This window comes from Lynx rufus, unplaced genomic scaffold (genome assembly GCF_022079265.1).
Source record: "Lynx rufus isolate CCGP_SWC_20201006 ecotype Redwood Valley unplaced genomic scaffold, mLynRuf1.p SCAF_6, whole genome shotgun sequence".
Taxonomy (NCBI): domain Eukaryota; kingdom Metazoa; phylum Chordata; class Mammalia; order Carnivora; family Felidae; genus Lynx; species Lynx rufus.
The window spans coordinates 103,000,074-103,025,332 of NW_025814878.1; the positions used below are offsets into that span (position 1 = coordinate 103,000,074).

The following is a 25,259-nucleotide window of genomic DNA, read 5'->3' on the forward strand; positions in this document are numbered from 1 at the left end:
CCTGAACTTGTTACAATGAGTCTGGCGGTGGGAGTGAGGGGTATTCATTGCGGATCATCATCTCCCACCGCCTCTCCTAAGACTGTGGTGTGCATGAGCCTGCGGAAGAGCTGGTGTCCCACTGTCCAGAAAGGGTTCCATATCCACACCCCGGCACTGCGGCCCCTTGGGGGAGCAGGCCTTTTTGATCTCTCCTTTTCTCCTCCCCATTTTAAAAGCACAATCCGCTTAAGATCCTGGTTCACCCCAATTCCTGGACAGAACCTTACACGGGCCAATCTCTGCTCTAAAGTTGAAAACAAATTTCCAGTATCGGTCACCCAAGCCCTCGAAAATCCTAGCCCTCTCGGTTCGACTCTTAAAGAACGGCCTGGCCCTTGAACACCTTTCGGGTCTCAGCGTGACTCCACTCCCCTCCCAGCAGGCACCGCTTTGAGGTCCGCCGCTCGGACCACGGTGGCCCGCAGCGGGGAAAGTGGCTGCGGTACACTCCACTACGCCCCGCCCCCGGCGAGCGTGGCGGAAGTTGCTTGCTCGGAAAAGGAGACCACGGCCACCTGGTGGAGCGCGCATGCGCCAGAGCCCGCGCAGCTAGTGGTAGGGGCGTCTGCAGCGCTCCCTCCTCCGTCTCCGCAGCCCCCGCCCCACGGAGAGTCGGGCTCACGCCATCTTGTGCCCCCCCCCCACCCCTGCCCCAGCCGAGCCACCTTCTCCCTTTCTGCACTCTCAGCCCTCCACCCCGCCCCTTTCCAAGCGTGCCCCGGGCCGCCGCCGCCGAAACCGCACCATCTCTCCCCACATTCTCCACGCGGGACGCGCAGCCGTGCCTACAAGTGTTCTTAAAGCGGAGGTTGTAGGGGGTGCGGGGGGCGGTGCGGGGCGGGCGGGGAGGGATCTGCGAACCGGGATGGACGGCGCGCGGCGAGCCCCGCGTCCGTGGGCCCGGCCCCGTCCTGACCCCTGCCCCGGGGCGGCCGCGGGGGAGGAATTGGCGTTTGTACTCTAGGGCTGAAGGGAGGACGGTAGCGCGAGGCGCCGGCCGGGCTCAGCACCCGGTTCTCCCGCCGAGCGTGGAGCTGGCTCTTGACTCCTCCCCGTCGGCGGGTGGGCGTGGGGCGAGGGGAGCTGGGCAGGCGAGCTGGAGCTGGCGTGGCTGGGGCGTGTTAAGGAGCACCTTCCGCGCCTCATCTGGGTAGTGTTTTGCGGGGAGGAACCCTTAGAGAAGGAAAGTGCTTTATGCCCGGGGCGGAAGAAGAGTTAAGTAGCGTTAGTAGAAGCCTAGCATCCAGGAAAAGGGAAAGATCGACTCTGTTTTCTGTGGGCTGAGCCCACATCTGTGACCCCTGCGGAAATTATCGAGCCTGCGTTTGCCTGGGTGTTCCGGTCTGTAAATGAGGGTGGTAGTAGCCTAGCCCAGAATTGCCCCGATTATATGAGGTAATGCACTGATCAGGCACTGATCAAATTACATGTTAACGGTAATTAATTTTAGTTTTCATGTTTTACGAAATTCAAAATGACTGTGACCCTGTTTTCTAAATTAAAAATTAAGACACTTGAAGGTCTGGTAAGAGTAGATTCATAGGAAGAGTGGAATGAAGTATCTGACAGAGAGGATACTAACATGTGTTACTAACATGTGTTGTTAATGTGCACGGGGGTGAATTAGCATAACTCCATGAGGTTAATACAAACTTTAAACTGTTTACTTTGAAAGAAATTAGTATGTATCAATAGAGGAGGAGAAGACAGGGTCTTAGTATATGTTAGGAGTCAGAACTTTGAAAACGGAAGTGCGTTAGCTGTGCACAGATTTACTTGACGACCAAATTGAGCATGGACCTCTTGGAATTTCTGGTGGACGTTTCAAAGAGACTGGATTTGACTGAACATGAGGATCAATTTTTTTGATGGTACTTTGCAAAAAGAGAATGCACCTCATTGCACTTAATTCATTATTGCAAGTTTCTTAATCTCTGGGAGTATTCAAGCAAAGATCTAGAGCAGCCTAGGTCCATAGAAGCACTGTCCAATATTGTAGAACTTTCTGCCATGATGGAAATATTCCGTAATCTGTGCTGTACTAATGTGGTATCCACTAGCATCAAGTGGCTCTTGAGCACTTGAAATGTGGCTAGTGCACTGAAGAACTTAAATTATATTTTAATTAATTTAAATATAAATAACCAAAAGTGGCTAGTTCACTGCCTTTTGGGCAGCTTAAGCCTAGAATCTAGACTTTGAGACGCGTTTCACTTCTTGATTTGATTGAATTTTAAGTCGAAGCCAATTCTTGGAACATTTATTGCCTTAGGGAATCATAATTATATTCAAATAATGCCTTTTGCTCAAATACTATAGTTCAAAGCATGGGTCTGTTAGTACTTATTTACAGCTTGACAAATTAAAGCAAATTGTTCTTTTGACTCCTTGGGTTGTACAGCTCATGCCAGATTCATCTGGAAAGCCATAACAATACTAGCTGGCACTTCCTTTAATCATTATTGTACCGTATTGTGACCATGGGCTTCCACTATCTTTTATCACTTCGGTTAAGTTTCAGTGAAAACGTTTCTACTTTTTTATTCCTAAAGTTGTTTTCCATTTGAAAGATAGTGCTTTTTTTTTTGTTTTGTTGTTTTGTTTCGTAACTTTTTGTATAATACAGCAAGTTGATAATTTATACTAATAACCTTTGAGCATTGGGCCATTTTAGAAATAGTTTTGTGGTTATCAATATTCAAAACTTTTGAAGAGATAAGTCTGAAATTTGGTGATATTGATGAGATTCCTTTCTTTGAGATATGTAGGTTTTTTTTTCTTTTTTAAGCACATTAGTGTGAGAATAAAACTTAAAAAAAAAACAACTTTATTTTAGGTAGCACCCTTAACTCTGGCCTAGTGCCCTTGATCTCAAGGCTGAAGATAATCGTTAGATCTAGGCCAAAAACTTAAAGCCCATGAAATACGCATTTGAATAGCCCATAACATACAAATCAAAATGGGTTGCTCTTATATAGGGTGATTGTAAACTCCAACTTTTCTGGGACAGTCATTGTTTAGAGCCTCTTTATCCTAATAGAGCCCCTTTCATATAAAAAATGTCCCAGTTGGTATCACATAATAATACGGCCACCCTACTTTTAGTCTTATTACTTGTTGAAGTTTGTAATATGTAATTTTTAGGGGGATTAATTATATTGCAATCTCACAAATGTACTAAAGTATTGAGAGAATTATTGGTTGTGCGCTTAAATAATAGATGAGATATCTGGAATAAGGCCAGCAAGTGACCTGTTCATTTAAACTACTGGTAGGTAAACATTTTTGCTTTTCTCCCTATACTGGATGGAAATCTTGGACAGTTTGATTTTTGCTTTTCTCTACATAAGTGATCTTTTCGTGTTTTTGCTTTTCCCTACATAAATGATCTTTTGGTGTAGGAAGCTGCAAAGAAACTTAGGCTAAGTCAGTCAAATCAGAAGATTGAGTAATCTTGTTGAAAATAATACCCATTTTATTTTATGGTTAAGTTGAATAGTGAAGTCAGTCAGAAATCTGTCTGTTATTATTTAGGATGTCCAGGAAGGATTTTGCTTGTTGTTCTATAATAAAGAAAAATAATGTAGCCAAATGCCTTATTGTGTTAATTTAACTTATACTGTGGTAGGTAAAATATTTTATTGAGAGTCAAACACAACTTGGTTTGAGTTCTCACTCTGCTGAGGATTAAATGAGATAATCCATGTGATGTGTTGGGTGCAGTGTTGGGTACAGCAAAGCATATAAGTCAGTGCCCAATAAATATTAGCTGTTTTAGCCTTAAGTTTATTGAATAAAATATCTGGAAGAGATGTTGATGTTCTGGGATGCATTGTGGATAGGTGCAAAGAGTACTTGAGACTAATTCTGCAAACCTAGGTTTCTCCCTTTTCTACCATATTCTTTCTTTGTGACTCCAGTGAAGGTGTTTAACTTCTCTGAGCCTCAATTTCCTCATCTGTAAAATGGAATTTGTATTTCACCTCATTCCAGCCTTCCCACAGGATTGTTGAATACCATAGAGAACTACGTAGATTGTCTTACTTTACAAAGACATTTTATTTTAATTGGTTTTGTCTCAACTTTTCCACCTACTACCTCTAGTAAAGACTAATCTTAAATCTGCAAAAGTTGTTGTAAATTTTATTTGTAAAACAGCATGGAGTATAATAGGCTCTACCCGAGGTTGCTCTCTTTGACAATACTGTAACTCTTGGTAATGGCGCTTTACTGATCTGGTTGCAATATATTTTCTACACTAAACAACTGCATACTACTGCTAAGGGAGGTCCACCATTTTCATGGGCATTTGATGTGTTCCATCTCCTGTGCTAAATGCTGTATCTCATTTATTTATCCAGACATGTCATTCCCCCTTACTAGGTGATACTGATGAGGTGCTCACTTTCTGGAATGGGTCTGTTGGTTTTTTTTGCATTGTATTACTGCCTCTGATAGTATCTGGCTGATAGTGAATGGATATTGAGGGCTGAATAAGGTAATGAGTATGAAGATGGCATGCTGCCTGGCATATGGTATGTAGTAGTTGCTGAGAAAAAAACAGTGTGTTCATTGAATTCCTAGGGCATACATTGGGATAATTTATGTGAGTGCACTTTATAAATGCAAAATATTATATGAATATAAATGACACAGTTTAGCCGTTTACTGCGAAACTGTGAGTCGGCATAGGCAGATATTTCACAACAAAGTTCACTATGACAAACACATTGTGGAGGTCTTGTGAGTTAATTAGGATCAACTTTTATTTGTATGTTCCTTGTGGGATAGTAGAAAGAACTCTGGACGGGAGTCAGGGGAACTCAGTTTTAGTCCCAGCTGTATCACTAAATAGTGATGTGTCCTTGGGCAGTTCAAGAAACCCCTCTGGACTTCAGTTTCCTCACCTGAAAAATGAGGGATTTGGATGAAATTAGTTTTTTTCAAACTGTAGTTCTGAACCTCAGATGTCTTTGGTCCCCCTCCCGCCAACTGGTGTAGTTGTAGTTTTGTCTAATTGTTTATCCACCTGCCTAAGATTGACTTTTAAGCACAGAATTCTTGAACTTTTAAAGTTAGCAAGTCTCTAAGACAACTTAATGACAAGTCCCCCGACTACTTACTATGTGTACAACTTTTCAGTAATTTCACATTAGTTTAGCGTGTTAAAGGAGATAGGCGTCGTTTACAAATGAAAAAAACCTAAGGCACTAGAATTGGAGAAGGTTAATGAATTTTTGTTAAAAAATGTATGGGCATGGATGGAATATTTCTGGTTGTCTGTCCGTCAGCTACTCTGGATCAAAGCCTGATTTTTGTTAGATTTGTGACGTTTCCCCAGTTTTTACTCTTGGCTTCCTCATTGGTAGTGGGGATGATACTTGCCTTTGAGGGTAATTGTGAAAAAATGTTAGGTAGTAGAGGTGAAAGACCCTTTATAAACCCTGAAATGCGTATACAAATTCATCAGTTTTTTTTTTTTTTACATGCCTACAGTAAATCTCTAATTCCCTTTTCTTTTTAGTCACATGAACTGTGTTTTTAACCACATCAGATAGTTTATTGACTTGTTTGTATTTAAAATAGACTCCTCATAAGGTTAAATATTTCTAGAGCGTGAATCTAGAGTGGGAGAGAATCCTGATGTTTAAGAGAGACCTTTCTTGACATTCTTGTCAATTACACTTACTATTGACAGTGTAGTTGACTAAAAATTTTTGCCCTTATCTGAAAAGTTAACTATTAAGTCACTCAAGTATATGATACTTTATGTAAAAACAACAGTGTTTTAATATGGGAAACGTAAGCTTGCCGTTTTGTCAGGGGTTGAGTGTTAGGTATTTTAGGATGATCTGACGGGCACATTGGCAGTGCACTTTAAGAACCGTATTTCCAAAGAATAAAGATTTTTTTTTTTTTTGAAACTCAGTATTTCCCTAAGAGAGTACTGGATGTGAAAGCACTTGAAATAGAAACCTGCATTAATACGAAACTAAAGAAGAAAAACATAATAATACAGCTTCACAGGTCTCTGAGCAGTCTGACTGTGCTCCTAAAAAAAAGTAACTGCTCATGTAGCCAACTAGGATATGTAAATGGACAGTTTATATCTGCCTATCAGGAATTTTCGTGGTTCACAGATGTTTTGATATTCTTTTCAATTCAAATAGATTTTTTGAATACCCGTTATGTGGTAGCCACTGTCTTCTTTATAACACTCCTCTGAGACCGGCAGAAATTATTCTTCACAGATGGAGAAGCTGAACTTGAGAGATGATTGGTCTTTCTTATCAGAACCTACAGTATTGAGTAATTACCCTTAGCAGAACCCCGTGACCATGAATTATATCAGTTTTCTGTCTTACAACATCTGTCACACAACTTCTGCAGGATTTCATCTCCCCTTGAATGTCTGATAGTTGTCTCAGACTTAATATGGCATAAACTGAACTCCTGGTTTCTTTGTTTTTCCTTTTTCAGTTTTCCTGATCTCAGTAACTGGCACGCCATCCAACCAGTTGCTCAGGCCCCAAGCTTCGGAGTAAACTTCAGAGTCCTCCTTGACTGTTCTTTCATACTCCATGTCTAATCCATCGGCAATAAGCTCTGTCTTCAAAATATATTCCAGAAGGCTGGCCACTTCTCACCATCTCCTTGTACCACTAATTCAGGCTGCCGTCCTCTTTTGCCTATACAACTTCAGTAACTTTCTGACTGGTCTTCTCACTTGTACCTTTGCTTCTTTGCAGTATAACGTCATGGCAGCCAGTTATCTTTTTAAAACCTAAAACATTTCAAGTCACTTCCCTTTTCACAGTTCTGTATTAGCTTCACATTATATTCAACTAAAATTTAACCTCCATGGCCTAGAGGGCTTTATATCACCTGGCCACTTGCTAACTGTCAGGCCTTATTTTCTACTGCATATCCCCTCTGTTCCCTTCCCTTGAGCCACACTGGCTTCAAGATCTTGGTACTTTGCTGTTCTTTTTGCCTGGAAGGTCTCCAGAGCTCCATCCCGGGCTTTGTTCAGATCTTATATTAAATGTCACCTCCTGGTTGAAAACAGCTTGTTTAATTTGTTTTCATAGCCTTTGTCATGACTTCACATTATATTTATATGCTTGTCTCCTGCATTATAAGATATTTCTTTTGTCTAGCTTAGGCACTATCCTATCCCTAGCTCTTAACAACGGTGTTTGGCTGGCAGTAAGTGTCCAGTAAATAGGTATGAATGGATACACCAAAGCACAGGTCGTGCATCAGCTTTAAAGAAGAAAGTGCCTAGATTGTAAGAGGAGGGAATCAGGAGAAGATACAGGGGCTTTGGTTGAGGAGAGAGGAGGAAGTAAGTAAGAGCTTTTCATTTCTCTATGAAGGAGGAGGGGCAGTCATCTGCCAATAGTTGGGGAAGTTTATTAATAAACTAATGTGCACTGAAGTATTTAAGGTTAAACAAAAGAATTAGCGAATGAAAACATTAAATGTCAGGGAAAGGAGACTTCCTGAAGATCGTTGAGTCTGGGAAGTCTTGGAGACCTTGAGCTTCAGTTGGGCTTTTCTAGGCAGCTGGGATTTGGAGAGGTGGAGAGGAAACAAGAGGTACTGTAAGTAGGAAGAACTGTAGGCTAACGATTCTGAACCTGGGATGGTTTGGGAGATGCTGGACATTTGCTTTGACTGCTGTAGGGAAAGGAGGCTGCAGAGGTCCTGTGGGACTGATATTGGACAAATTTTATCCTCCAGGGGAAGGAGAGCTATTGGATGCTTTGAGTAGAGGAGTAACCACTACTTGTTTATTTATTATGTTTATTTATTTATTTTTTGAGAGAGAGCAGGAGGGGCAGAGATGGAGAATCCTCAACAGGCTCCGTGCTATCAGGGCAGAGCCCGATGCGGGGCTTGAATCCATGAACTGTGAGATCATGACCTGAGTGGAAACCAAGAGTTGGATGCTTAACCGACTAAGCCACCTAGGCGCTTCAAGGAGTAACCAATATTTAGAATGAGTACTCTGGAGCTGTATGCAGAATTAATTAGAAAGGTGGGAGATGGGTTTAAAAGATACTCTAGTAAAGGTATTTATTAAGGCGAGATTGAAAAGGAAGGGATTGAATTAGAATTGCTTTATTAAGAGAAAATATGCCAGGACCAGATTGCATGGAGGTAGGCAGGAGAGGAGCTGGTGAATCAAAAATGCCTTGGAGTTTTTGAACTTAGGCAACTAAAGACTTGTGTTGTTCGTACAGAATCAGGATGTTGGACAGGGAAGCGGGTTTGGTGGGGGAAAATGTACCGGGGAATAGTATATTACAGAGGAGAGTTTTTCTGTCTATGAATATGAAGTCTTTGGTAATTATATTAAGATGGCGATTCTCTGCTTAGAGCTGGTAACTTGTCATTTTGATCATTGGGTGTTGCTTATGAGTATTTGTATCTTCTTATCTATGCCAATTAGAATCAAACTGATTTTGGTTAGGAAGTACTTATTCCTATTCTAATAGTTTTTAAGAAAAATTATTGCTCGTTGAATGAATGGGAAGGAAGAGTATTTACTATCATACATTGCTCTTTATGGTGCTTCATGGTTTTCAGAGTACTTTTCACTTCTGCACTTACAGTAATCCACTGGCATATGGGTAGTTTAGATGTGCTGTTCACTTTTTTTTTTTTTTTTTTTTAGTGTGGCTAAATATGCTTTATTTTCAGATTTTTACGAGTGTTAAATCTCAGGACAGTTTCCCCATAATAATTGACAGGTCTTAGTTCCTACTTTTGTCCCATAGTATCTTGTGCCTTATCTCCAACATCATTCCACTGAATATATCTGATCGATTAACTTCATTAGGCTCTAAGCTACTCAGTGGCGGAGACATGTCTTTTTTATCTTTGTATTTGTTATACTGTTCAGTAGTTTGTGCATTCACCCAGCATTTACTGAGCATCAGCGGTGTTAGGCAGTACTTTAGGCACCAAAGTTACAGAAAAATCAGTGTCCCTATCGTTAACGCAGTTAGCAGTTTGATGACAAGGAAATAGTTACACTATAGTATGAGAAGTGCTATGATTGATGCATCTTATCTCAGGTTCTGAACTCATTTAATATGTAGTAAGTGAATACAAATGATTTTTAGTTATGAAAATACAATCAGCAGTTTCAGGAGAATTGTTGATTTCCAGACAGTTACACATGAATCATATATTCTTTGGATTATTCATGAGATGTTTTACCTGGTAATTGTATGGACACTTGAGCTTTATATCTTCTGAAGTCCACTTATTTAAATATATTGGAATTACCATTGTGTTATCCCAAATACTAGGTATAAAAGTTTTAAAATTGTGTATAATTAAATTATTTTATTTTTTACATTTTCAGTGATTGATCATTTTGGTAATTATTTTTCACAGCGAGAGAAATTTATGCCATGATGTAGCTTGAGTTTTTTTGTTTTGTTTTGTTTTTAAACAACAAAACTAAAATGCAGTGTATAATAGTGGTAGCTTAACCTTAATTGCTTCCTGCCTTTGGAGTTCTATGAAAATGAGAATGTTCTGACTGTAACAGTTTTCTACTAATTTATGTATGTGGGATGTTCACGTTATGCATGGTTGGAATTGAAACTGTTCATACTCAGAATCAGTACATAGGTCTGCTGAATTAATTTTCCTCAGCAGTGATGCAATAGAAGAAATGATAAAACATTCCACTTTTAATAAATGGGTAGACTGATGGATTTCACAACACAGATATTTATGTTGTTTTGGTGTGCTATAACTAGTGATAAAGTTTCCAACTCTTTGAGGTATTTTAAGCCAAAGGTGTCTCATGGTATTTCTTCTTTGCTCATTTAGCAACAAAAATATGAGCTGTAATTAGAAACCCGGTAGCATGTTCATTACTTTTTTGTTTAATTCACATTTGTAATGTATAACTTGACTACAGTTAAAACATTTTTTTTCATTCTGGTATTTTCTGAGGAAAAGGGTATATCCTCAAGCTCCATTGTTTTAAAATAAAAGATGTCAGTTTTTCTACTCTGGAACAAGATTTTACAGGTGTGATATGGTATCGACTATTGACTTAATGATTGGGTTTCAATATGTATTAATCAGAGATGAACTTAGTCCTCGGGTTCACATTTAAACTGTGGCATGTTGAAATAATCTAGATCTCCATCTGCACATCTGAATTCATTTTGTAAAATATGGCAAACAGCTGCATTTCAATCGAAAGCTAAAACGACTGCAGGACATTAACCCATTGAGAAGATTACAGTAGGTTTTCAGTTCCATGTTAACTGTATTTATTAGAGAAAATTGACTTGAGTGCTTCTGCTTTTAACTGACTTTTTTTTTTTTTTAATGTCTAGGAGAAAGGAAATAAAGCATTGGGATGATAGGACTTTGATGTGTAAAGAAGTTATGTCTAAAGTTAATTATCTAAAATCAAACAAAATTTGGGTATGGGAAATAATTATTTTAAAGATTCTAATGAGCTATCAGCTCATCATGTCAGAAAAATGTTATTCACCTGCTTGATGTAAAAATTAAATAACTGACTGTGGAAGGATGATCGTGGTTATAATAAACTAGGATTGGGACCTTTTACCTCTTACCGATAAATACTCTTGATGTGAAACATTTGCAGTAGGGGGACAACTGAAGAAAGCTGTTTTAATAGGAATTTACTTTCTGAAATGTCTCCTCTTCAGAGAGAGTGAAAGTGGGGTGACTAAAGGGGCAGGCTGCTCCAGCAACGTCAACAGGACATTTGGCCACAGGATAATCCCACAGACTGACATGTCTTCAAATCTGACATGAGTCAACTTGAATCCTGTTTTTGGAGGCTGGGGTTAATACACAATCTTTGAGTTTAACGTTTTCTCCATGATAGCATATCTTTGCCAGCATTCTCTTGGGTGAGGGAAACATTTTCTGAGGTTCTTGGGAGAGCCAGGTTCCTTGTTCTTTTTTTTTTTTTTTTTTTTGTTTGTTTTAAATCACTGCTCTGATTCTGTAGGACCGTTCCTAGAAGTAGTTGGGTTCCTGTCTATTTTCCCCCAATCTTGGATTTGGTGATGTGAATTGTTTTTTGTTTTTTTTTTTTTAAAACCTGAGTTCTAATCGTGATGCTTCTTATCCTATATTTTTGTAGAAAAAAGGACTTACTTTAAAAATCTTTGTGGAAAAGAAATCAGGCTTTACACAAATTTATGGTCTTTAATAGCATCAGCTTTTTTATGTGCTTTGGAATTTTGGTTTTCAGGCTCAGTTTGAGTGAAACTTTTTCCCTTGTTTTTCTTTGCTCTTGCATTTGGCCTGGCCCTAAGGGCCCTCTAACTAGACCATGACTTCTGTTGGCAGATAGTTGGCTTTGCCACAGAAGGATATTGTGACACTCAGATCTAGCTAACCAGCTAGCCTGCTGTTTATCTTAGTCCTCTGTCCTGTTGACTTCTCAAAAGCTTCTTCTTTTCTTTTTTAAAGTTTATTTATTTTGCATGCGCGCGTGCATGCATGCAAGGGGGCGAGGCAGAGAGAGAGGCACAGAATCCCAAGCAGGCTTGGAGCTGCCGGCACAGAGCCTGGTGTGGGCCTTGGTCCCATGAACCATGAGATCATGACATGAACCCAAAATCAAGATTCAGACACCAAACCAACTGAGCCACCCGGGTGCCCCAGTACTACTTTCTTTTATCATATGTTCAAATCTGCAAATTATTTTTATTGTAAGGAAATTATTTTTTTTTTTTTTTTCAACGTTTATTTATTTTTGGGACAGAGAGAGACAGAGCATGAACGGGGGAGGGGCAGAGAGAGAGGGAGACACAGAATCGGAAATAGGCTCCAGGCTCTGAGCCATCAGCCCAGAGCCCGATGCGGGGCTCGAACTCACGGACCGCGAGATCGTGACCTGGCTGAAGTCGGACGCTCAACCGACTGCGCCACCCAGGCGCCCCTATTGTAAGGAAATTATATTGCAACGTTTATATGGACATACAAAATAATAGCTAACATTTATTGAGCACTTACCGAGTAATAGTTGAGACTTTTATCTACTTTTATTGTGATGTTATTTTCACTAATTCTTGTTTATAGGACTGCCACATGCATTAAATAAAACAGCATATATTAGGTTTGGCATCTACTTTTCCTATTATGCATCGGCTTAATTTTATTGGGGGAAAAGTCACATTTTAAATTGATGAGTTAGTTAACCATAAGATAAAATATCACACTACTTACTTCTTATGTGCTGATTGACTTTATTTTTATTATTTATATTTTAGGGTTTGGTTCAAATGGGGGTTAGGTTATGTATTGGTTTTCTAATTTTGTGTTTTGCAGCTGTGCAGTTCTTTGTATTAACGCTCACTTGGAACCCGAGTACATGAATAGAAAAATCAGAGTTGTTCTGTTGTTCTGGATGGAACTGGGAGGGTGTGCTTAGAGACCCTTTGGGAGCTCCCTGAAATATTGCCAGTGAACCTTAGGGCTCCCTGGAACGTATTTGGAAACCATGGAGTTCTGTTATTTTAATGACTCTTTTTCTTCCATTATTTATTGTAAAATTTGTACTAAAACGTTTATCACTTAAGTCGGTAATTTTTGATATCATATTCGACTAAGCAGTTTTTCCTTTTTGCTATTTCATTTAATAAAGAATATTAATAGGAACAAATCAGATTTATGTAAACATTAGAAATTTAAAATTTTCTATACTTTCGAAGTAATTTATAATTGCTTCCACTCTCCATGCATTTGTTTATAGTTAAATACATTTTGTAAGCCTTATTTCTTTTTTATTTAGATGAATAATACTGCAGCCAGCCCAATGTCTACTGCCACTTCAAGTAGTGGAAGAAGTGCGGGGAAGTCGGTAAGCTTTGCAGCAGAATTACAGAGTATGATGTGAGTATGTCTCTGCATCACACTTCTTACTATTTCAAGTTTATTCATTTGATAAAAGACAACAGAAATAAAAAAATTTCTAAAACTTAACTTTGAAATGTGTACTTAACGAAGTAAAAATGGAATAGTCTCTTCATAGTTTAAATAGCCGTATGTAGAAGGGGCAAAATAGGTTAATAATGCTCCAGTAGTGCTGTATTTGAAAAATAAGTACTGGTTCATCTTTATAAAAGAATGAACAGTCACATAAGTCTGTTTGCTCTCGTTATGATTCTCTGCTCAAATCTGTGTTATGGATTGTTTATTACTATTTTAGTTTTAGATTTAGAGGACTTTGAGGTTGATTATATTCTTGGATAGTCGAAATGTTTTCACAGAGAGGTTCTCTGTTTTTCTGAAGTATCATAATAATTCCATGAGCCTAATTTAAATTACTTTTTAGTTTTGATAATATTTGAAATCACTGTATTGCTGAATGTTGAGAAAAAACATAGAACATCTAAAAAACACGTGTGTTCTTTTTGAGAAATTGCACATTCTTTCCTTAATGTGGAAATCATTCTTTCCTTAAGACTCTTTTTAGCTTAATTTCTTGTTTCTTGCATTGAGTGACATGGCAAATCTTGATTTGAGGGGAGGTAGCATATTTATTAGAAATGTCTGCTGCCATATATTCATTTTAGTTTATTCTTAGTTCAGGAGACAATTACTCGCATAAGTGGGACAACACATTAGAACTCTTCTTTTCCTGTAGATACATTATTTGTGACATACTGGGCAATTTGAAAAGAATGTTTCTGTGGAAGGTTTAAGTATCTTCCTCTTGTGGGTGTATATTGGTAGCCTTCATAGAGAGTTAACGCTATTGTGTGATGATTATTGTTCAGATACGTAGGCTGTTCATATGCTCGATAAACATAACTTTAGACAGCACTGAGAACGTTTAGGTCGTAGGTTCTCAAACCTTTTGGTGTGAGGTTCCTTTTACACTCTTAGTTGTTGAAGACCTTAAGCAGCATTTGTTTATGTGGGTTTTAATCCGTTAATATTTATTGCCCAGAGTTTAAAACTGAGGAATAAAAAATTAGTAATTTACTTGCAAAATAGTATACCTATTACATGTTAACATAAATAGCATATCCCCTATGAAAATAATTATATTCTTAAACCAGAAATTGATAACATATTTTGTTAGATAAGATGAGAATAAACTTAGTATATTAATTTAAGAGTTGTATGAGGTGAACCTGGGTTTCAAATTATGGAAAATGTTAAGGGTTTTATGCTGGTATAATTTTTATATGATAAGCATTTTCATTTTAGTTTTGTAGATTTACATTAAGAATATTTTATATTGCATTCTGTTAATTATGTTTCAGAATATCAAATGTGCTTTAGAAGGTTTACAGTAAAGTGAAGAAATTCATTTTCTTGTAGAGCTGGTTCATTGATTTACTTTGTGTTTTTAAAAGCTTTTTAATTTCAAACTCATAAGAGAGTAGGATAATGAACTCCATGCATCCATCATCCAATTTTAACAATAATTGTGTTTTGCTAGTCCTACTACTTAACCTTTCTCCCTACTGTCTACTTTTCTTTCGTACAGTATTTTAAAGCAATTCCCAGACATCATATTTTAAAGTTGGCGGTATTTATTAAAACAATATATTTGTTGTAAATAAAAAATAAGCTCTGTAGCATAGGTCAGCACACTATGGTCATGGGCCCATGGACTGGCTGCCTGCTTTTGAAAAGAAGATTTTATTGGACCACATCCATACTCATTTGCTATCTGTCACTGCTTTCATGCTATATGACAGAGTATTTGTGACAGAGACCATGTGGCCTGTAAAGCTGAAAATATTTACTGTATGGCCCTTTACAGAAAAGGTTTACCTGGTCTATAGAAACAGCTCTCTGTAAGAAAGCTGTATTTCCTTTTGTCATTTATACTTAGGAGAGGTTCTTCTTAGTGCATTTGATAGACTGCAGGCCACTTAAGAAAACAGAAAAAAATAAAAGCTAAATTCAGCACTTTCTTATTAAATACTTTTGCAAACATCTTCTCAACTAATGTGCTTAAGCTGGATTCAGAATGCAAAAGTTATTGTTGGCTACAGCTTTGGAAGAAATGTACATTTTCCTTCTATTTCAGACCTCTTAGAGAGACCATTCCTAATAGTTACATTCATCATTTATAGTCTGAAGTTATTTTTTTCCCCTTATGAATTGCTTCATAGAACACAAAAAAAAGGGCCCAAATTGGGGGAAACTTTTCAAATTTACCAATGTTTTTTATTGGTGTAAGGTTTTTAGGCTTTTGATTATATAAGAATAAGTATACATTTATTGTTGCCTATTTCACATGTGAAGTGCAGCCCTAAGTATTCATGTTTATTTTGTGTTATAGGAATTTCATTCTGTGAATCCTTACCCTCTTGTGTCCCCCCAACCCCCGCCAGTTCTGTTCAGCCTGTTTGTATTGTATTGCTGTTTTTATTTATTTTTTAAAAATGTTTATTTGTTTTTGTGAGAGGGAGTGAGTGAGCAGGGGAGGTGCAGGGAGAGTGGGAGACAGAATCTGAAGCAGGCCCCAGGCTCTAGGCTGTTAGCACAGAGCCTGACACGGGGCTTGAACCCACGGACAGTGAGATCATGTCCTGAGCCAAAGTCAGACGCTTAACTGACTGAGCCACCCAGGTGCCCCTGTATTGCTGTTTTTTAATCTTCTGCTGTCATTTCACCGCTAATGAGCTGTTTTTCTCTTGGCTCCCTGCCCTCTAAATAAGCAACAGTATTGTGGTATCATTTCCAGGGGATAGTTGCACTGTGAAAGGTGTCTAATTGTGAAATACAAATGACATTGTCCTGATCAAATATAGAACTGGCAGCTGGTCTGTACTGTTAGCGCCTTGAGAGAATTGACCATATTTTAAGTTTGTGTTGTAAATTCTACCAGTGAAGTATTCTTTAGGAAGTATTCTACAGATTTTAAACTAAAGGACGAGCCATCAAAGAGTTGGTGGGTTGGGGATGACAAGCAGCTTTCCCTTACCGAGTGCATATAACTCAGCACATTTGCTGTATGTTTCTTATCACAGCTCTTTGAGTAATGTGTGCTGGGAGGGCCCAAGAGGCTTTTCATTTTTAAGTTACTGAACTCAAGTAGCCTGTAAATTACAAAGTGAAATCTTTTCAATCCACATTGCAGGTATTTTAACAAACTTCTTAAGAATTTTGATTAAGAGCACTTCAAGGAGTTTTCATTGGATATTTTCTTCTTTATTTTACTCATTTATATATTTCTTGCCTTGTTATATTGTACTTTGTCAGGTTTTTGACCTGGTGATGATGTGAGGTTTCACTGCTTGGTAGCATTTAGTAATTCTCATGCAACTAAATTAAAAAAAATAATGGTTTTGTGTTTACACGTTACTTACATTTTATAAGAATTCTTCCAAATGAAAGTTTCATTCATATTTAAAGTTCACAGATTGAAAAGAAATTTTTTTATTCAGGAGTGTTTTTTTATATACAATAAAATTCACTCTCTTAACTGTACAATTGTGCAAGTTTTGCATTTTTAAAAACCAACATTTATTGGCCTCCTATCTGGTGGTACCTAAATGCCTTCAGAATAGTGCAGCAATAGAGAAGGGTTGTGGAGACACGTGACTGTCATGTGATAGGATGTGAGCAGTGAATTTCATGGTAGTACAAGGGAGGGAGTGATGACCTTCTGAGGGTAAGCTTCCTGAAGTCTGTGCTTCTGACTGCTTCCTGGAGTGCCCTTTAAGTATTCTGTGAGCATCTCAAACTTAGTATGTCCCAAACTGCACTAGTACAGTAAGATTTGCTTCTTTTCCTGGGAATTTTTGGGGTATATAGCAAAATCTGTTTATTCATTGCTGCATTAGACTAGGGCAGAGTTGTCTATGTAAAATGGTATCTTTTGGCTATTATTTAACATTATAAGTTTTGAGCTGTGAGAGAATTCTGTTCCCAGTTCTATCCTCACGCTAATCTGTCTTTAAGGAGACCTGATATGTAAACATAGGAATTAGTAATAGATGTTCATTAAACTCACACAGGGTTGCTTCAAATATTGAGTTTCCCTACTGTGTTTAAGTTTTTTAGGAAATTGGAGAAAAATTCTTAAAGGTAAACAGTGCTGATGACATTTATTACACCTTCAGGGATGCTTTAATAATACTGATGATCATAGTGAATGCTTGTGTAGAGCATAATGTGTACCAGGCACTTCCTGAATGCTTCCATATACCATTTCGTTTCTTTCTTTCATTTTTTTTTTTAAATGTTTATTTTTGAGAGAGAGAGACAGCATGCGAGCAGGGCAGGGACAGAGAGAGAGGGAGACACAGATCTGAAGTAGGCTCCAGGCTCTGAGCCGTCAGCACAAAGCCCAGCGCGGAGCTGGAACTCACGAACTGCGAGATCATGACCTGAGCCGAAATCGGATGCTTAACCTACTGGGCCACCCAGGCCCACCCCCCCAACCCCCCCATTTCATTTAATCTTCACACAGCCTCATGAGGTGAATACTGTTACTCCCCTCTCACTGATTAGAGGAGGAAATGGAGACACAAAAGTTAGTAACTTGCAAAAAATTGCCATTATAATAAGTGGCAAAACCTGGTGTTTAAGCCTGGGAGTGTAACTCCATCAGAGTCTGTGCTTTGATGTATTATGCTAAACTACATTTCAGTCAATACAACTTTGATTCTGATCTATGAAATTTAGTTTACACATGAATGTTTATTAATTTATGTGTGAGTAGTGTACTGTAATGAAGTAATGACAAAGCTGAATTATTAGTATTAATTAGTGTTATTAGTAATGAGGTCTAATTTTTATAAGAAATATTGGAATGTTATTTTCATATAATCATAGCTTTTATTTCAGTTTCCTATACCTGACCACCAAATCGCTTTAAGCAAGGCCATGTCAGTAACGAAGAGAAAGTATAATTTTTCATTGAAATTGTATACTTATTACTTACATGCTCCTTATTGGATGCTCCTGTTTGTGATGTGTCATAATTTTGGATATGGCTACGTGGTTGAATATTTAATGTAATATTTAACATAATGTGAATATTTAAGTGTACCTTTTATATTTTATCACTATTAACTAATACTTTAATTCCTGATTCCTGGTAATTTAAATTACACTGAAATACGTGGATGAACTTATCCTTGTACTTTTTGTGGAATGCATCTATTTGGAATATTTTAATATATACATTGGTTTATAGATACAACAATAATGAGGATTTTCAAATTATTTGAAATGGGTCACAATCTTTCCTTTTGAAAGTGAGAAAATGCTAAAGCCGATTGAGAACGCAAAAGCGCTGTGTAACTGAAAGTTGGTTATACTTCTTTTCCTTTCAGAAATAAAAATAAGGAAATGTTTAAGTTGCTACATCCAACTGAATGAAGTCCTTGCATTGAACAAGTGTGTCATCTTATAAATGGGACAAAATACAGTTTTGAATTTGTGCTGAAATACCTCTATCAGTTATCTCATGAAAAGAAGGTTAATAGGCCTGAGTTGAGGATAGTATGTCTGTCTCTAATTAGGGAGAAAAACGTGTTGCTCAGTCTTAGAAACGAATCCTTAAAATTCAGAGAAACAGTCATTTTGGTAATTTTATATTGAATATTCTTAGTAAGGTAGGGAAAAATAGGTAAAAATTCATAGATTCGTCATTCTAAAATTGCAGTGTAGTTGCAAATTACGAGACTGGAGAATGGGAATACTGGTTCTGAGCTAGTTTGATGGTGAACCAGGACCTAGCAGATACACAGTTGTGTATGGACTTTACTTGTCTTTAGTGTGAACATTCATGCATTCCACTGTGTTCCTGAGCGCTTGCCTAGACTCTGAGAGTGTCATATGCTTACATATATATATATATATTTTTTTTTTAAATGCTTATTTACTTATTTTGAGAGAGAGAGAGCTCGAGCAGGGGAGAGGCAAAGAGAGGGAGAATCCCAAGCAGGCTCCATGCTGTCGGTGTAGAGCCTGACCCACGGCTCCATCCGATGAACCATGAGATCATGACGAGCTGAAATCTAGTCAGACACCTAACTGACACTGCCACCCAGGTGCCCCCCCCACCCTTTTTTAATGTTTATTTATTTATTTATTTTTTAAAAATTTTTTTATTTATTTTTGAGAGAGAGAGAGACAGAGCATGAACGGGGGAGGGTCAGAGATAGACGGAGACACAGAATCGGAAGCAGGCTCCAGGCTCTGAGCCATCAGCCCAGAGCCCGACGCGGGGCTCGAACTCACGGACCGCGAGATCGTGACCTGAACTGAAGTCGGACGCTTAACCGACTGAGCCACCCAGGCGCCCCAATGTTTATTTATTTTGAGAGAGAGAGCACGTGCGAGCTGGGGAGAGGTAGAGACAGAGAAAGAGGGGGAGAGGGAGAGCATCTAGCATATGATTTACTTACACTATTCTTTCTAAAACCTGAAAAGCTTCCAAATTTGAAGTACATTTCTCAGATAAGGGATTGTGGACTTGCATCTACTTCGTAGGGTTTATTTGAAGATGAAATGAGATACTGAGTCAAAGCGCATAGTTCTTGTTCCTGGCACATAGTACATACTCTCCTGTTGTTGCCATTATCTTATAAAAAATGTTATCAGCTGGGGTGTCTGGGTGGCTCAGTTGGTTGGGTGTCTGGCTTCGGCTCAGGTCATGAGCTCGAGGTTAGTGGGTTCAAGCCCCACGTCGGGCTCTGTGCTGACAGCAGAGAGCCTGGAGCCTGCTTTGTTTTCTGTGTCTCCCTCTCTCTGCCCCTCCCCTGCTTGCATTCGGTCTCTGTCTCTCTCTCAAAAATAAACAAACATTAAAAAAACTTAAAAAAAGGGGCGGGCGCCTGGGTGGCTCAGTGGGTTAAGCGTCCGACTTCGCTCAGGTCATGATCTCAGGTTTGTGAGTTCGTGCCCCGCGTCAGGCTCTGTGCTGACAGCTCAGAGCCTGGAGCCTGCTTTAGATTCTGTGTCTCCCTCTTTCTCTGCTCCTCCCTGCTCATACTGTGTCTCAAAAATAAACACTAAAAAAACTTAAAAAAAACTCAAAAAAAACCAAAAAAATGTATCATCAACATATGATTAGGAAACTTATAAAAATGTAAATGTAGGGGCAGATGTTTGCAGTTTTATGGGAATAATTTTTATAATCATAGAGAAAAATGATTTGTCTACATTATAGCCTGTTGTCCAGTAGAACTGTCTGCGGTGATGGAAATTTCTATTTCTGTGCTCTCCAATATGATAGCCACTAAACACATGTGCCTACTGAATACATTAAATGAGTATATTTGACAACCTAAAAGAAATATGGAAAATACAAATTATACATGGACTACTACTTTTCTGAGATGCTTGCTTATATTTTTACCGAAATTGGGAAAATACATACTACATGTTATGACTTTTTTTTTTGATTTAATATTTACTTTTAAGTGCTGTTACCAGTTTTAATTTTTACTTCTTCCTCTTTTATTGTGGCTGTCATTGTCCCACAGTTCTTTAAAGATTTGGGGATATTAATTTTTGGTTACTTTGGCAGGTCAGATTTGATTGTGAAGTTTAATGTTACATTAATGTTCCATTTTATAGAAAGTACAGATAATTAATACTGAAGTGTTAATTTCTTAAAAATGTTCCTTTGTGAATTTATATATTCTTTGTCTTACTGAAAATCCCACGACTATAACTCTGAACGTATTGTATTGTACTTGATTATCATGCCAATGTGCATTTAGCTAGATTTGCAGAATTACTGGTAGCTGCAAAGTTAGCATTATGTTATGAAATATTAAGTCAAGTCATTTTTTTAACATGCTGAGATTTTGAAAACTTGTTATTTTTAAATGTACCAAATTCAAAATTAACCTTTAGGAACAGTAGTGGGTAGGGGCGCCTGGCTGGTTAAGTTGGTAGAGTGTACGACTCTTGATCTGGGAGTTGTGTGTTCAAGCCCCAGGCTGGGTGTAGAGATTACTTTAAAAACACAAACAAAAATCTTAAAAATAGTAGTGGGGTAAAAATGGATTCTTTGGTACAGCAAATATATCAGAAAGTGGTTAGTAATTTTGGATAGGAAATGAAAATTTGATATCTACTATCACGTATTGATTACCTCCTAACAAAGTCTGTTGATACAGGATGTGAATGATTCCTAAAATGAAAAAGATATAATTTCATATAAAATAATAATAGATTTTTAATATAAGGGAATGAATCTTTTTTAGTTGATAGTTTGTTGGGTCTAAGGTTTCATGACCATTTTTAAGTTGGCTGACACACAGCTCTGATTGATTCTCTAGGTGTGAGACTGATACGTAGTTTTGCATTACATCCAAGGACATGAGAATTGATTTATTTTGTGATGTATTTTAACATGTTAACATATAAATACGTTTGTATATGTTTTTGATATACTAAGATACATCACAAAAATTTATATATTGGTATGAGTGTGCTACCTTTTGCAAATGTATATTTTTTGACATCACTGCATAGATATTTAGAAAATCTTAAAATATCATGTCCCTTTTTGAGAATACTATAGTCATTAGGTTTTCTGAGTGGCATAACCGTTTTTTTTCCTGGGACAGAATATAGTTTACAAACCACTGTTCTAGGGAAGAGAAGTGAGAACCAACCCTTAATCTTTGACTGCTTTCTTCCTCTTTTTTTCTCATTGATTTCTCTGTCTTGAAAGAACAATATATTTTGCCATGGCTGGAACAGTGTTCGTAGCCTTTTGTGACTTTTCCCTATTCCTGTTTTACGTGGGTTAGGAATGTGTGTCTAATAGGGATAACAATGCACTGGTAATATATTTCTGCCAATTATGGGTTAAATTAAACTTTTTGGGCTGGTCTGGCAATCAATTGATACTTATTTCTTCAACAAAAACAGCATTCTTTTTGTGTGGAAATACACTCAGTCAAACTTGGAGTACAACCCATTTCTAAGTCAAATACTGTATTTTTTTATTCTGCCTCTTCCAACCTAGAATTTGGGTTTCATAATATCCTGTATATCTCTAATCCTTTGGAAGGATATGAACAGAGGTAATATCTGTTTTTAATATACAGTAAAACTTATCTGGAATTTGTAATATAATAAAATGTGAGTAATTTAAAGGGTAAATTAATATAAAGGACGATAATGCCACATCTGAGTGATTTACATAGCGTGATACAGTGGAAAGGGTTGTAGATTTGCATTCGCGAGATCTTGGTTCACTTCTGTGTTGGTGGGTTTTATATATTAAGAACAAAATAACCTCCCTTACCCACCCCCGCCAAAAAAACCCTAAAACCCTAAAACCTAAACCCTAAAACCATGGAAATGTTATGGGTAGGAATTATTATATCTACATTTTATTTAAAATGAAATGTCTTTTATATTTCCTTATTATAGAAGCAGTTCATGTTTTTTTCTGAAAAGAAAAGATATCAGGAGATATAGAAAGAACCTAAAGAACATTTTAAACTCACTGGGTTAAAGCACTGTTAATGCTTTGGTATTTATCTTTCTAGTTCCTTTCCAATGCATATAAAAAATAAACACCAAAAGCTCATATTGTAACTGCTATTGTATAACTTGGATTTTTACTTATATAATACCATAAGCTCTTTCCATATTGATAAATATATTTAATGTCATTATCTTTATAGCTGCAGTGTGTATTTTTCTAATATTTCAGCATTACAGATAGAATTGTAATGAACTTTCATTATATACAGATATAGAGCTATTCCCCTCCTTTTTTCTCTTCTCCCCCACCCAGTGTTTTCTCTCTATCTCTGCACTCTGTGTGTGTGTGTGTGTGTGTGTGTATGCATGTGTGTATCTTTGAGCGTGTGACTGGATATTTTGTTAGGACTAATTCTTTTAAGGTTTTTGTTGACCTTCCATAAAGGCTTTAATGAAATGTAATTCTACCAATAGTGTATATAATATATACCTTACCAATATTGAGTAATGTGACATATGTATGTTTACATTTATTTATATGTAAATCAATATATAATTGAAGTAAATTCACAATATTGTTAGTTTCAGGTGTACAACATGATTTAATAATTCTATATATTACTCAGTGCTCATCATGATAAGTGTAGACACCATCTATCACCATACAACGTTATTATAGTATTATTGGCCATAATCCCTATGATGTACTTCTCATCTCCATGAGTAATTTATTTTATAATTCGAAGTTTCTGTCTCTTAATCTGTTTATCTATTTGCCCATCGCTGAGTCCACTTCCCCTCTGGCAACCACCGGTTTCTCCTCTATATTTACGAGTCAGTTGTTTTACTTATTCATCTGTTTTGTTTTTTAGATTCCACATATATGTGAAATCATACAGTCTTTGTCTGACTTATTTCACTTAACGTAGTACCTCTAGGTCTATCCGTCTTGTTGTAAATGGCAAGACCTCATTATTTTTTATGGCTGAGTAATAATCCATTGTATATATATACCACATCTTCTTTATCCATTCACCTGTTGGTGGACACTTGGGTTGCTTCCATACCTCAGCTATTGTGAGTAATGCTGCAGTAAACATAGGGGTGCCTGTATCTTTTCAAATTAGTGTTTTCATTTTCTTTGGGTAAATACCAAGTAGTAGAATTATGGATCATATAATATTTCTATTTTTAAGTTTTTGAAGAACCTCCATACTGTTTTCCAGTGGCTGCACCAATTTACATTCTTAGGAGCAAGGCATGAGGTTCCTTTTTCTCCATATCCTTGCCAAGACTTGCTGTTTCTTTTTGATGCAAGCCATTCTGACTGGTGTGAGGTTATCTCACTGGTTTTAATTTGCATTTCTCTGATGCTTAGTGATGTTGAACATCTTCTCATGTGTCTGTTGGCCATCTGTATGGATTCTTTGGAAAAATGTCTATTCAGGTCTTCTGCCTTTTTTTCCATCAGATTTTTGGTTTTTTGATGTTGAGTTGTGTCAGTTTTTGGTATATTTTGGATATTAATCCCTTATTGCATCTATTATTTGCAAATATCTTCTTCCATTCACTAGGTTGCCTTTTGTTCTATTGATGTTTTCCTTTGCTGTGCAAAAGCTTTTTATATATTGTTGTTGTCCTAATAGTTTGTTTTTGCCTTTTTTTCCTTTGTGGGAGGAGATGTATCTATAGATATGTTGCTAAGGCCAGTGTCTGAGAGATTACTACCCGTGTTTTCTTTTAGGAGTTTATGGTTTTAGGTCTCACATTTAATTTTTAATTCATTTTGAATTTATTTTTGTGTATGGTGTAAGAAAGTGGTCCAATTTATTTTGAATGTAGATGTCCCGTTTTCCCTGTACCATTTATTGAAAAGACTGTCTTTTCCCATTGTATATTCTTGCCTCTTTTGTCATAGATTAATTGACCATATAGATGTGGGTTTATCTCTGGACTCTCCATCCTGTTTCATTGGTCTATGTGTCTGTGTTTTTTCCTAGTACCATACTGTTTTGATTACTATAGCTTTGTAGTATAGTTGGAAATCTGGGCTTGTGATACCTCCAGCTTTGTTCTTTCTCAAGATTGCTTTGGGTATTTGATGTTTTTTGTGGTTTTATTTATATATGCTTACATTTATATATATTTTTATTCATATGTATTTTAAGTACAATTGTCATGAAAGAATTATTTCAGTTTAGTTTTTAATTGGTAATACATTCACACATTTAAAAATAGTCACAGTTATTCAGTGAAACGTTCTCCTGACATTGTTGCCTGTTTTTTACCCTCTGAGTTACAACTTCTTTCCTGTGTATTCTTCCAGTTTGTCCACATATAAACACATATGAATATGTTCTTATTTTTCCTTTTTACACATGGAGTAACATGTTACAGACATTCTTTCATATTTATTTAAAAAAAGTTTTGGGGTGCCTGGGTGGCTCAGTCAGTTAAGCGTCCAACTCTTTCTTGGTTTTGTCTCAGGTCATGATCTCGCAGTTCATGAGTTTGAGCCCTGCATCAGGCTCTGCACTGACAGCACTGAGCCTACATGGGATTCTCTCTCCCTGTCTCTCTACCCCTCCTCTGCTCTGTCTCTCAAAATAAATAAACTTATTTATTATTAAAAATATATTAAATTTTATATAATAATTTTAATATAAAATATTTAATATAAAAATAACAATTATTATTAAATAAAAAAAATTTTTAAAAAATGCATCAAGAGACCTCTGCATAGCAACATAAACAGAAGACAGAAA

The 25,259-nt window shown here is 37.2% G+C and overlaps 1 protein-coding gene across 1 annotated transcript in view; it reads left to right on the plus strand.

Annotated features, from left to right (window-relative positions):
• The first annotated feature begins 601 nt into the window (after positions 1-601).
• Positions 602-25,259, plus strand: part of SUPT3H (SPT3 homolog, SAGA and STAGA complex component) — a 540,026-nt gene continuing 515,368 nt past the window's right edge. The window contains exons 1-2 of the mRNA XM_047101640.1: positions 602-850; positions 12,857-12,957. Coding sequence (XP_046957596.1) covers positions 12,857-12,957 — 101 coding nt within the window. The 5' untranslated portion in view covers positions 602-850. The remainder of the gene's footprint in view (positions 851-12,856; positions 12,958-25,259) is intronic.